The 13,760-nt window shown below is 47.4% G+C and overlaps 1 protein-coding gene across 1 annotated transcript; it reads left to right on the top strand.

The window, feature by feature from the left end:
• Positions 1–7,107: 7,107 nt before the first annotated feature.
• Positions 7,108–10,582, top strand: PSRC1 (proline/serine-rich coiled-coil 1). The gene is made up of 8 exons (XM_006899356.1): positions 7,108–7,126; positions 7,209–7,266; positions 7,692–8,133; positions 8,678–8,753; positions 8,871–8,947; positions 9,135–9,253; positions 9,600–9,666; positions 10,406–10,582. The coding sequence occupies exons 1-8, from the start codon at positions 7,108–7,110 to the stop codon at positions 10,580–10,582; spliced, it is 1,035 nt and encodes a 344-aa protein (XP_006899418.1).
• The last annotated feature ends 3,178 nt before the right edge of the window (positions 10,583–13,760 follow it).

The following is a 13,760-nucleotide window of genomic DNA, read 5'->3' on the forward strand; positions in this document are numbered from 1 at the left end:
GACTGCTAGAAGAACAAACAAGTTTGCCTGGAGAGGGTGAAGCCAGGCTGCTCCTTGGAGGCAAGGATTCTGAAGCTCTGTCTGACATACTTTGGACATGTTGCAAGGAGGGACCAGTCCTTGGAGAGGGCAGTTATGCTTGGGAGGGTGGAGGGACAAGCACAGGAGAGGAAGACCATCGATGAGATGGATTGATTCAGTGATTGGGGTAATGGGAGTAGGTGTGTCAGTGACAGTAAGATTGGCACAGGATAGAACAAGGTTCAGGGTTGTTGTACATAGGGTCGCTCAACGGCACATAACAACAACAACAGATAGGGAGCTGTGCTGCCAAGCACATGGTTTGAGTCCACCAGCTGATCTGGGGGAGAAGGATGAACAATTCCCTCCTGCACAGTTACAGCCTCTGAAAACCTGCTGGCGGGTCTGCTGTGAGTCAGCTCCTACTCCATAGCAATGAATTTTTTTTATCATCCTTCTACCATAGTGAATCTGGTTTGGGATCATAAATTTAAGAAAGAAATATTTCTAAGAGGCACTAAATACTAAGCAAGATTTTTAGAAGGAGGACGGGTGTGAGGTGACTAGGAAGGGTATGGAGGGTTTTTCTGTTCAGACGAAAGGTCTCTTTTCAAGTGAAGTTAATTATCTATCATAGCCCTTCTCAGTTGGATTTCTAGAAGATAATTAATCCCCAATGACCCAAGACATGCATTGAATGTTATAATTAACTTCTTCCTCTCCATCTAGAATGTTCTCAGTTATGCCATCCTTAGGAAAACAGAAAATAATCACACAAATCATTTTCACGCCCTCGCAGATTCATGACTAATTTGGCTGATGGTGTTTGGGTTTGCGGAGAGTCTGACTGCAGTGTCGTGAAGAGGCTGTCCTCCGGCTGTAGTAGAGCCCCAGGCGTCTTGGTGATGCAATGTTTAGGCACTTGATGGCTAATTAAAAGTCTGGTCCTTTGAACCCATTCAGTTCTGCAGCAGAAGACGTGGTGATTTGCTCCCACAGAGACTGCGGCTTAAAAAACTATGGGGCAGTTCTACTCTGCCACTTGGAATCACCAAAAAGCCACCGAGCACCCTGCAATCAGGTTGGTCAGACTCAGCAATTCTCTGTCATGGTTCTGAAGCTGTAAATCCTTATGGGAGGAGACTGCCCATCTTTCTCCCTCAGAGTGGCTAGTGGATCCGAGCTGTTGACCTTCAGATAGCAGTCCAATAGGTTATGCACTATGCCACCAGGGCTCTTTATATGAGGGTCACCAGGAGTCAAAAATCAACATGATATCCTCTAACAACAAGGCCCCAAGAATCAGTCAAATCCTGGATCTCTGCCTACAGCCCCCATACCTCTACTGTCTGATGAATTACTCCAGGGTCATCCCTTAAAGTTTGTGTATTCTCCACCTTCAATAGTTAAGGAATACAATGTTCCTCTGTAGATCTTCTTCAGATAAAATCTGATGAAGCCTTCCACTGAACAAGACCTCCAGTCACAGATCATCCTTCTGCTTTTATGAACTCCCTGGAGTCTTTTGGGGTGGTGGTGGTGGTAGTTGGTTTGTTTGTGCACACTTTCAATATTTATGGAGAACTTTCTGAGCTAACGCTGACTATGTGACTAGGATTTGGTGTCATTTCTTAATGAATTAATTTCTTTATCATTTATCCAATATCTTCAGGACTTGTTTTTATATTTCTCATTTTGGGGTTGAAATAGGAGCCAAGTAATTCCCAGATTAGTGGCCTGGTCCTGTTGCATTTATACTTTCTGGCTTTGTCAACATTCTGACAGACAAATAGTTCTATTGTTTTTCCTCTGGTCCTGCACCAGCTTTCAAAAGCATTATTTGGTGATAGAAAAGTGGAGATGAGTTTCTTTAGGAGAAGCTCACTTCTTTGCTAGAATTTCCTCCCCCGCTTACCTGAGGGTGAAGAAGTGTTTTGTTGTTAGGTGCTATGAGTCAGCTGCCTTACAAAGAGACGAGAGCCCAGTCCTATCCTGTGCTATCCTCACAATCTGACACACTCAAGCCCATTGTTGCAGTCACTGATTCAAATCACCTGGTTGAGGGTCTTCCTCTCTTTCACTGTCCCCTTACCTCTCCAAGCATGATGTCCCTTTCCAAAGAATTGCCTCTCCTAACAATGCCCAGAGTATGTGAGCTGAAGCTTCACCATTCTTGCCTCCAAGGAGCATTCTGGCTGCCCCTCTTCCAAAACATATCAGTTTGTTCTTTTGGCCATCCCTGGGCTACTCAGTCCTCTTCTCCACCTATTCAGACTATCGGAGGTGGTTACCATGCAGCCAATTCTAAGGCACCAATGGCCTAGTGGTGAGAAGCTGCACTTTGATCCCATAGACATGTTGTTTGAAACTACCAGCTTCACTAAAGGAGACGGATGGGCAACCTCCTCTTGATTTACTGCCTCTGACAAGCTGCTGAAGGGTCACCTATGGGTTGGTTCTGACTCAACAGTACACAACAAGTTACCTGATGTCAGAGCAGAATTGCTCCATAAAGGTTGCACGACTGTGATGTTCACAAATAGATTTGCCAGTGTGTGGGTTCAAACAGCCCTTGTAGCTAATTGTCATGGTAGAACCATTTGTTCCACCCACCTATGGTGAAGGCAGTCAAGGAATAGCTTTCCCCTTTGATCTCCACTTTACCTGTCACCTGGAGAGAAGGAAGTTGTCGGTGCTGGTTTTGCCACACGCCTGCACAGACCTTGGGATCCACGAAGAGCGACTAAAAATTCTACAGAGAGATTACAGATATTCTACCATTCTGTCGATAGAAGGGGCCTTCTCTGGCTCTTCCTCACATAAAATGCAAGTTCTCAGCTTCTCCATCTTTGCCCTTATCACCTCTCTAAATTTAAAAACTTTGCTTCCTCTAGTATTTATTACAGTAACGTCTCACTCCCTCAGGCCTCTCCACCTCAGTGTCACAGTAAAAGCTAGGAAGTAAGCAAATAAAAGAGCCTATCAAAGGCTATAAGAACTGGAAACTCATGTTTAAGCTCTTTGTTTACAAAAAAGTTCAATCATTCTCCATTTACTTTAAAATTTCAGGCACGTTTCTAAGAAGCTCTATTACTGATGGCATAGCTTATTCACAGGCAACATTTAAAAAAAAAGGCGAAGAAATCCCTAATACTTATGATTAAGCATTTTACAAACCCAGTGGTTATAAATATCCTCTCAGAGTCCCTAAGGCTACACAGTAGAACATTTTATGTTCATAATTATCTTCCAGACCAAACTCTCAGGTAGAAGCAGACATTTTATGGATAAGTTAAGAGTGGCATAGTGAGGTCAAATATGTTCAGGCTTGCCGAGCTTGATTCGAACCCAAATATCTCCATCTGAAAAGCCTGTTGTTTTCAACAGCCACCTGAACGATTATAAATGTAGGCTATGTTGTTGTTGTTATGTGCCATCGAGTCGTTTGCGACTCATAGCGACCCTATGTACAACAGCCCTAAACCCTGCTCTATCCTGTGCCAATCCCGCCAAGAAAGGAGGATGAGAATGGGGGTACAACTTGAAGAATTTAATAAATACCACTGGACCATCCATACAGAAATTGAATCAATGGATGTTCTGCTGTGTACATTCTCAACAGCAAAAATATATGCATGTTGAGGAGGGATTGTTGTTTTTCTTTTTTAAAAACCTATGGACCCCATAGCAATGGCCCTCGAGCTAAGTGTAGGCCTAAATTCTCAGCTCACTTTGCTGCCACCTGGAGACAAGAATGTGATGCAGGCAGTGGGTGGACTGGAGAACTTGTCTCTGGTAATCCAAAGGAACTGAGGCGGTGTAGTTCCAGTGATGTTGCTTGCTGTCTCGCTCCAGCTTTATAGCGTTCATATCATTAGTGACCACGTAACTCCAGACTGTGCACTTCCTGATTCCAGCAGGTACTGCTCACCCTCTATTCTTGAAGATCTCAATACTAACAATGACCCTTGAAATAAGTTTGTACAGTGTGCACGTGCCTTGATGTACTGCTTTATAAGGATTCAACAGCAAAATCCTGTAGAACAGATCTGAAAACGATTCAACACAGGTTGATCGTGGAGTTACCCCACTGACCATTGGCCATGATACCTGGTTACACATGAGGGAATCTGCCTCATGGTTCAGTCCAAGAAGACTGTTGTTGTTTATTGTTATGTGTTGTGAAGTTGACTGCCAACCATAGCAATCCTATGCAATCCTATGCACAATAGCTCTGAACCCTGCCCTATCCTGAGCCAGCATTACTGTTGCTGACAGACTTACCCCCATTACCCTAGTCATTTCATTTCTTCAGGGTCTTCCTCTTCTGCACTGACCCTCCACCCTTCCAAGCATGATGTCATTCTCCAAGTACTAGACCCTCCTGGCCATATGCCCAAAGTATGTGGGAAGGAGCTTCAAAGTCTTTCTTCCAAGGAGGAACTTGGATTCATCCTCTCCAAACCAGATCTGTTTGTTCTCTTGACAATCTATGTTCAATACTCTTCTCCAGCACCACAATTCAAAGGCATCAATTCTTCTTCTGTCATCCTTAGTCATTATCCAGATCTCCAATGCAGAGCAAGTAATTGTGAAGACGATGGCCTGGATCAAGTGCACCTTAGTCTCTAGACTGACATCATTGCTCTTCAGCACTCTGGCGAGGTTCTTGACAGTGCATCTTCCTAATGCAATTAGTTTTTTGAGTTCCTTACTGTTGGTGCCAAGAGTGTTGATTGTGGAACTGAGCTAGCTGAAATTGTTAATCTCAGTCTCTCCTCCATCTGGTGCTATTATACTCAAGTCACTTCTGGATTTGCTTGGGCAAGAGACTGTATGCCCAACCAGAAACGTTTTCATTTCGCAAATGAGATTAGATTGGCCTTCGTGAAGATGACTCTCTACAGTACAATTAAATTGTTCATAGACTACAGATTGTCCCATGAAGCTCTGTAACCCAGAGTTGGACAAGAATATTAAAAGATTTGTCCATGTGACATTCACCTACTGGGAAAGCATGGATTGGAAATGTTCAAGTATTTGAAGGCCCTTTGTCTTGAGGGACATGACATGCTGGCACTGTTAACTTTCCAAACTTGTGCAAGATCACAAATACCAGAAAAAGAAAATCCCATCTTTTACGACTACACACCACCAATAAAGAAAAGGATAACAAAGATGTGCAAGGTTTGATGAATGTTTTCAGAGCAACTGACTGCGAGCTAATCAATGCCACTGAAGCAATAACCCAGCAACCTGTAGATGTCATCAAGTATTAATGACTCAGCCTTGAAATTCACAATAAGAACCAGATTCTATGAGAGAGGGAGAGAGAAGGAAGAGAAAAAGAGGGGGGTGCGAGGGAGGGAAGGAAGGAAGGAAGGAAGGAAGGAAGGAAGGAGCCTGTCTTCTTTACATGCAGAGCTCTGGTGGCCTACTGCCAAGAAGCTGTGCTGCAATCACAAAGTCATACGGTTTTAATCTACCAGTTGCCTCCATAGAGAAAGACAGGAAGCCAAAACACCTGGAAAGCAAACATTAACATAGCTGACTCTCCAGTGGGTTTTGAAGTCTGTAAGGAGCAGCATGAAAGGCGGTTGCTCTTTTTTCTCCTGCAGAGCTACTGGTGGATCCCAACAGCCAGAGATGAGCCATCTTTGGATTATCAGCGCAACTCTTTGTGGAGGATGCCACCAGAATGTCTGTATCTTGGCAAATTTACAATTAAGGAACTTATGGCAATGAAAAGCTGCATACTGAGTCACAGAAATTATTTTCTTCAGGTCCATTTTGAGTTTTATGGAGGCCCGGTTGCCGTGGGTTATTTATCGGGCTGCTAACAGAAAGGTCGGCAGTTCAAACAGACTAACCTTGCGTGAGAGGCAACATAGTCTCTAAAGACTTAGAAGCTCGGAAACACGCGCGCACGCTTTGTGTTTAGATCCTGAGTTTCCAGGCTCATGGTGGCGTGGAAAGTTAGGTAATCCATTTATTTGAGCGACCAGTCCTCGGAGAGGGACATCATGCTTGGGAAGCTGGAGAGACAGGGAAAGAGAGGAAGACTCACGATGAGATGTATTGATTCAGTAACTGGGGTTACGAGGGTACGTGAAGTTGGTACAGGATAGAGCAGGTTTCAGGGCTATTGTACTTAGGGTCGCTACGAGTTGTAAGCGGCTCGACTGCACAGAACAACAACAACCCATCTGTGGGGCGGGGGCGCGGGGGGGCCAAGCGGGTAAACCAGCCCTTCAGTGGGTTGTGAGCAGGAGGAGGTGGGCGTTAGGGAGAGTGGGTGCGACAGCGACACTCATTGGTCCGTTCCCGTATGCTCCCCCTCAGATTGGTGCCAGCTCTGCTCCGCTCGGCCTGCTGCCTCGAGCAGAACCTGGGTCTCCCAGCGCCCGCCCCCATCCCCCTAACCTCTCTGGTTGGGCCGAACAGGCCCTGAGAATCGACACCTAACCTCTACACTCGACTTCCGGCTGGCTGCCCGCTGCGGCCCCACCCCCCCAGGGGCGGGTAATACACAGATCCGCCAATCACTGCCCTAATATGGTAGAGAGGGTGGAGCCTAAGAGATTTGAAAGGAACCCCGCCCCTTGGTAGCAGATTCCCGGGACTTGATTGTCCGAGAAAAACAGCTTTCTCGAGAGGTAAACCGTGGGTGGGAATGGACGCTGTGGGTGGGCTGGAGGTGTGGTGTGGGTATGATACCGAGGGGTGCCGAAAAGTAGCTTGGAATGAGGAAGGATCTGGTGGGGAAAATGGGGGCGCGCAGACCCTCCCCGGTGAATATAGAACACTGGACGCAGCATGGTCGGGAGGCCCGCCCGTGAAGGGGGCTGGGCAACTCTGGACTCTCCAGGACAGGCCTGTGGGAGAGTAGGAGTAAGTAATGGGGGGTACTTACAAGAGAAAACGCTACCCCTTGGGTACTTTGCCACTAGCATAACCCTCACTTCTTACTTGCACTCTGAGTCGAACTAGGAACCTCGGGTAAGATGGAGACCCGAGGATCTCTGGGTTTTTTCTCTCCAGTATAGATCTAAGCTGACTCTTGCTGGAGATCTTGTTGGCTGGAACATGGAAAATTTGGAGGAAGGTATGGAAATCCTGGAGGGATGAGGCTCTGCAGAGTGTGGCCAGGACCCGGTGTCTGGCATTCATTCTGATCTCTTCTTCAGATGTAAAGTTTATTGTGGATGAAACCTTGGATTTTGGAGGCCTTTCACCATCTGACAGGTACTTCTTTATTGCACTTCTTTTTCCCCAATGTCTCTAACCCCTTCTGCACTGATGAATTACTGGCCTGGGTTGGTAATTTGACAAAGTTTGGTGCTGAGAGGTTGCTGGGTGGATGGTTGACTTTGGTCTGTGTGCGTAACTCCAGGGGGTGGAGAGAGGAAGTCTGGCATGAGATTTCAGGTTGTTCAGGGGAAAGGTAGGTGGTTTTGCTGCATCCTGACAGAATTTCTAGTGTCAGTAAATGCTAAAGGCCTATCAGGCCCCACAGAACCAGGGATCTCATCACCTAAATGCTAGATCTCGGAGTTGGCATGGGTATCAGGCCTTGGGACGTTGTCCTTTATGGTGGGGTTCCGCCCTCAGTTCCCTTGCACAGGGTCTTTATCACGTGGGCATGGTGCCTAGTTTATTTTCTGTCTCAGTCGTGAGGAGGAAGACGTAGCAGTATCGGCGACTCCTGAGAAACCTCTCCGACGGGGCCTCTCTCACCGAAGTGACCCAAATGCAGTAGCCCCCACCTTGCAGGGTCCAAGGCTCAGCCTAGGCCCCCTCAGCCCAGAGAAGCTGGAGGAGATCCTCCATGAGGCCAACCGACTGGCAGCTCAACTGGAGCAGTGTGCCCTGCAGGACCGGGATGGTGTCAGTGAAAGCCCAAGGCCTCGCCAGGTGAAGCCCAGCCCTCGACGAGAGACCTTTGTATTGAAGGACAGTCCTGTCCGAGACCTGCTACCCACTGTGAGCTCCTTGGCTCGGAGTACTCCTTCTCCAGGCAGCCTGACACCTCGCCTCCGGAGCAGTGATAGAAAAGTGTCTGTTAAGGCTCTTCGGACGACATCTGGAAAAAGACTCACCAGTGTGAAGAGGGTGAGTTTAGAGGGTTGGGTTGAGTTGAGTGTGTGCCCCCAGACACAGTGCATAACACTATGCTGGGCTAAGTGAGTTCCTCATTGGTTAAGAGGAGAATGATGTCTGCTTCATAACATTGTTGAGATTAAAGAAAGTACCACAGACAAATGATGTAGCAGAGTGTCCGGCTGGTAATTAGCTCTCATGTTTGAGAGAGTGGAGGGATGACGCAGGAGAGGAAGACCCTCGATGAGATGGATCGATTCTGTGAGTGGGGTGATGGGAATGAATGTGTTTGAGACAGCGAGGTTGGCACAGGCTAGAGCAGTGTTTAGGGTTCTTATACATAGGGTCACCAAGAGTCGCAAGTGACTTGACGGCACATAACAAGTGATAGTAATGGTAGGATGATGGATGATGCTGGCAGCTAACTTCTGCTCTCTCCTTGGTTGATATCTAAGCAGCTCTTCTCTTCTATCATGTAATCAGCCAGCAGAGCAGATTCTTTCACCATTCTAGTCTGTTGGGTTGTTGGGTTTTTTCTTTTCTTTTTGTGTTTCAGGAATCACCCACTTGCAATCTGTTTCCTGCATCAAAAAGCCCAACATCTTCTCCCTTTGCCCGATCAACCCCACCAAGCCGATCAACCCCTCCAAGCCGATCAACCCCACCAAGCCGATCAACCCCTCCAAGCCGATCAACCCCTCCAAGCCGATCAAACCCTCCTATCCGGACAGCCCCTCCTATCCGGTCAGCCCCTACAATCCAGGGCAAAACTGGGCCCAATGGGAGAGCTATAGCAGGTGAGAGTATCTGGGCAGGGAAGCTGTGGGTGGATGGCAATGGGGAGGATGTGCACTTGCTTTTAAATGCCTGTATTCCTTTCCAGGCCCAGTTGCCCCTACCAGACCAGCCCTAGCCCCACAACCTTCTACCAGCAACTCTCAGCGCCTGTCCCGACCCCAGGGTGCAGCTCCTAAACCTTCAAGTCGACTGCCTGTGTCCTCAGGCCTCCCCAGAGCTGCTGGTCGAATGCCACTCTCCAGCCGGAGTGCCCTTCCCTGCAAAGGTGGCTTGCCTCCAGATTCTCTGTCAAGTCGGAAAGGGCTTCCAAGGCCAAATGCTGCAGGGCACAGAGGTGAGGAAGTGTGGACCTGGGAATAAGAGATCGGGAGGAAGAATACTGACCCTAGCTCAGCTTGACCCCACCCTCCCAGAGCTGGCAACAGTGCCCACTTTTCTCTGTCTTCATGAAAATTTTATTTGAAGATGGGGAAACTGAGCTAAACAGACTATGGAGTTGGGCAAAGAATCGGAATCTTGGTTTCCAAATACCTGATGCCTTTTTACCTTGTGAATGGAGGGGTGCCAGTCCTAAACTCACTCTGCCTTCATCCAGTATTTTTCCGAAGATCCTTTAAAGGTTCTAACTAATTTCTGCTAACACCTTTGTCAAGTTTCTGCTTTCCAGAGACCAACTAACCCTGCCACCTGTGCCACTCAGAGCCACCTGCAGCCCTCCAGGAAAGCTGCAGCCCCAGGGCCTACCAGGTAAGTCTGGTCGAGGTGCCTTCTGCCTCCCTCTGGCCATCCAGGTTCCCATGCTGTCTTGTCCATCATTCTTAGACCATTGTGAGCCCTGTGGCAAGATGAGGATCAGGAAGGGAGCCTTGGTGGGGGTTGTTGTTGTTGTTGTTAAGTGCTGTAAATTCGCAGATGACCCAGCAATCCTATGAATGAAAGACCTGAACACTTGTATAACTTTCATCGTTTCTCTAAGTTCATAGAGTTTCCAGAGGCCAGCTATTTCGGAAGTGGATGCTACTCCTGCTTCCAAGCCAGTCTTAATCTGAGAGCGCCACCAAACACTGTCCACATGGGTAACCATTATCACATTTGACACATCAGTGTCAATGTTCAGCATCACAGCAACCACGAGTTACCTCTGTACAGCAAATGGACAGGCCAGTGCTATACCACTTAGAAGAATGTTTGACCAAAAACAATTAAAACCAGTCCTGAGGGCCGCAGATTAAAATCACCCACCTTTGGCTGGGTAGCATAACTTTCTATCCACTGGGCCAACAGAGCTCTCTCTATGAAAGCAATTCTATGAACAATAGATCTAACCCTTGCCCATCCCCACAGAGACATTGCCACAGTGTTTGTGGGGATGGGGTGTACTATTTCTTTGAAGCTGGTGAAATTCTGAGTAACTTGGGCTCAGATGGAGTGACAAGTGGACTGGGGACAGGACAATTCAAAGCCACTCCTCTTTCTGCCTCTTCAGGTAGAGAGATCTGGACAGAAAACAGAACTTCAGAAGCCAGCCAACCACTACAGTCACCACCCGGACCTGCCTGTCGCCGGCCTCTCACTGGAGGCAGGTCCTCACTCCAGCAGATTCTCGCCCAGGGACAAGAGGAAGAGAGCTGCTGGGACTGGTCTCCCCTTCCCCCTTACCTAGGAGTTGAGACCTGAGGAGATGGGGTGGATTAGGGTTGAGCTGGAAGGGAGTCAAAATTCTCTGGGTTGAAAGCAGATTAAGGAAAAGGAGGTCACTGCTGGTTGTGGAATCAACAAAATGAAAAATTCAGGACCGTGGTTTGTCCTCATCTATCCCATTCCTACTTTCAGCCCCTGGGAGTTTGATCTTCCCAGGCACTAGTGGGCATTTATATGTGTGTGACCTCTGTAGCTAGCCTCCCCACTCTGAAGAGTGACCTTCCCGAATCACATGCTGGGTCCAGGCTGGCTGGGAGAGGCAGAGGCACCTGGTTTCTAGAACGTGTTTCCTGTAAATTCTGTGACTCCTAACAGGCCAGTTCATGGTAAGCTCACTCCACTAGTCTCCATTTTTCTAAAATAAACGGAATGTATTTTTCTATTGTCTGACAGTGGATCCTGCTCATATCTCTGATAAACTTGGAGCAAACTTCTATGTCATTCCAGTGAAGGAGCGAGGCTGGCTTCTCCAGGCAGGGGCCTGAGGAAACCTACCCTCTGACATTAGATGGCAACAGCTGCAGCTCCCCAGGATTCATAGGTAACAGAGAAGTCCAGATCAAAGTTAAGTACACTCAATCCTCTGAATCTGTGGATTCAACTAACCATAGATCAAAAAATGTTTATATATGGGGGGAAGAAACAGTTCCCTAAAGGCTAAAAGAGGACATAAAATGCTACATTTTATTACATATTAAGTCATAAAATAAAAGTAATCTACAATATACAGAATATGCATAGGCATCATACCATTTTGTATATAAGGGAGGAATTTTCCTGCAGATAATAGCTGAATTCATATGTATGTGAGGTTAAGGCCAGCATCTAGATAAATGACTAAACTTGAGTGTCCTTTCCTGCAAGAGAATGGGGGTTCTCAGGAGTCCTATGGTTTGCACTTGATGGGTACCCTGATGTTTCCCGACCACTTCAGCCAAGTGATGCTGGAGCACGTCCTCACCCTGTGCATCACTGACGCAGCCTCTTCTCTCGAGCCTTCTAGACGTGGAGGAGGGCATAAGGCACTGTAGGGCCTGATGCTGTGACATGGGCCTAGTAGGATGTCATTCATTTATCCAGGGACTATTCAAGTGCAAGATGGTAGATGATGAATGAATGACAAAGACTTATTTAATGGATTCAGGATAGTGTCTCCTTTCCCCCTCAGCCTCTAACTGGAATCAAGACTCTTCTTTGTGAGTTTTGAGGGAATTTTTTTCCTTGAAAGCCAGGTCATGACTTAAGGAAGCTAGCAGGCATCTTGGCAAAGAAGAGCCTGACTGCCAGCTGGGCACCTCAGCCCCATGTGTCTTCTTGCTCACAAAGGCCCATACTTAGGGTGTGTATGTGTGTCCTCAGTCCGCTGGGCCAGAGGTTCTCTCGGGCTCTCTCTGTATGGCTCATCTTAAAGTTTATTTAGTGCTTTCACTTGTTAAACAATGTTAGTTATCTGGCATTCACTTTTCCCTGAGCCTCTTCTTGAAGTAATTCCTACAGCCTCTGGGATTCCAAGATTTGATTTGGAGGTGAGGGGTGAGCTTGTAAGACAGGACACTGACTGAATAATTTGGTAAATTTTGGAGAGATCTGGCATAAGATCAAGAACCACCAGCTTCCCACAAATAGGTTCATGCAACATTTGGGAGTGCAGAGGTGCCGAACCCTTCCCATCTGCATCTTGCAGTGCTGTGGCAGCTGTTGACCTCCAGCTCTGGGAGGTTGCCAAGCCCAAGAACACACGTAGGTGTGGCCAGCAGGTGGCACAGATGTGAGACCTGTATACAGGCCAGGCTGGAATAGGCAGAGGCAAGTGATCAGGATCGCCACCTGGTGGCCAGAGAGGACATAACCTGTTCCATTCACTTTCTGGGTCAATTTTGAGAGGCACCCTAGTAGTGCAATGGTTAAACGCTGGGCTGCTAACCAAAAGATTTCTTCGATTCCACCAGCCACTCTGCAGGAGAAAGCTGTGACAAATCTGCTTTCATAGAAGTTTACAGCCTTGGAACACTTACGGACAGTTGTACTCTTGTCCTACAGGGCTTTTAACAGTAGGATTGACTCAGCGGTGGTGGATGGCAAGTTTGTTCCCCTCTCTGCCTCCTCCTATCCCAAAACTGCTTACACAGCATGTTCAGTAGGCAGTGCCAGCCTGGAGGCAGCCTCCCTGCCATTGGTGCCCTTTTCGTTCAACTGCCTTCTTCTTTCTCTCCTTTTTTGGCAGGGCTTTATACACATTACCTCCAGTGCTGTCCCCTCGCTCAGTAACCACTCCCCCCGCCTAGGTAACCTCAAGAAGGGACCCTGTGTTTATCAGTCTCTTGCAATGCACTGTGAACTGTTCTAAGCACTTTACTCGTGTTAAGTCATTTAATCCTCATAAAAGCTCATTTAGAAGGATGCTGTTATCGTCATTCTTTTGCAGACAGAGAAAGTCAGCTGAGAGATGAAGTTGGTCTGTTTGGTTCAAGGGCTTGGATTGTTATTCATAACCCCATGTATATCCTCGTTAGCTTCATGTCAGTTTTGTTGAATTGGACTTTAAAAAACACAAAATCTGAGAAGTCATGTTATAGAGCACATACTTGGCCAGGAATAGTTGCTTCATTTTCCACTAGCCTCAGTTGACTCTTCCCTCCTGCCTGCACTCTGCCCCCAGGAAGCTTGTCCCTGTCAGCCTCAGCCTTGAGGGACTGGGCTGGAAACACTTTAGCACTGTGTGGTCACACAGGCCACCTGGAGTTGTGAGGACACTTAAACCTCCCCTCCTATCATGTCTTCCTTGTTAATGCTAGGATGTGAGCTCTGGGTTGGTGAGGCTTTACAGGGGCAGGAGCACTGCTGGAGGCATCAGGGAGCTCTGGTGGCCTAGTGGCAGGGAGTTGTACTGCCAACCCAAAGGCATGAATCTGTCAGCTGCTAGCACACATCAGTCGGCTCCTGTTTGTATTCACCAGCTGCTCTTTAGGAGAAAGATGGGCAATCTCCTACCTCTGAAATCCTGCTGGAGGGTCAGCTCTGAGTTGGTTCTGACTCAACAGCACATAACAACAGCTGGAGGTGAGCTCTGGTGTATAGACCAGATACAGGGAGGATAGTATCTGATGCATAGGTAGCACATCTTTGGTGGTTTTAATCCA

This window comes from Elephantulus edwardii, unplaced genomic scaffold, assembly GCF_000299155.1.
Source record: "Elephantulus edwardii isolate Elephantulus edwardi_28Jun2011 unplaced genomic scaffold, EleEdw1.0 scaffold00252, whole genome shotgun sequence".
NCBI classification, from domain to species: domain Eukaryota; kingdom Metazoa; phylum Chordata; class Mammalia; order Macroscelidea; family Macroscelididae; genus Elephantulus; species Elephantulus edwardii.

What these genes read in the sequence shown, in the direction of transcription:
- PSRC1 (XM_006899356.1), top strand. An exon ending in TGCCCGATCAACCCCACCAA is followed by an intron (nt 8,754 to 8,870) that starts GCCGATCAACCC and finishes CTATCCGGTCAG; the next exon opens with CCCCTACAATCCAGGGCAAA. An exon ending in AAATGCTGCAGGGCACAGAG is followed by an intron (nt 9,254 to 9,599) that starts GTGAGGAAGTGT and finishes GACCAACTAACC; the next exon opens with CTGCCACCTGTGCCACTCAG.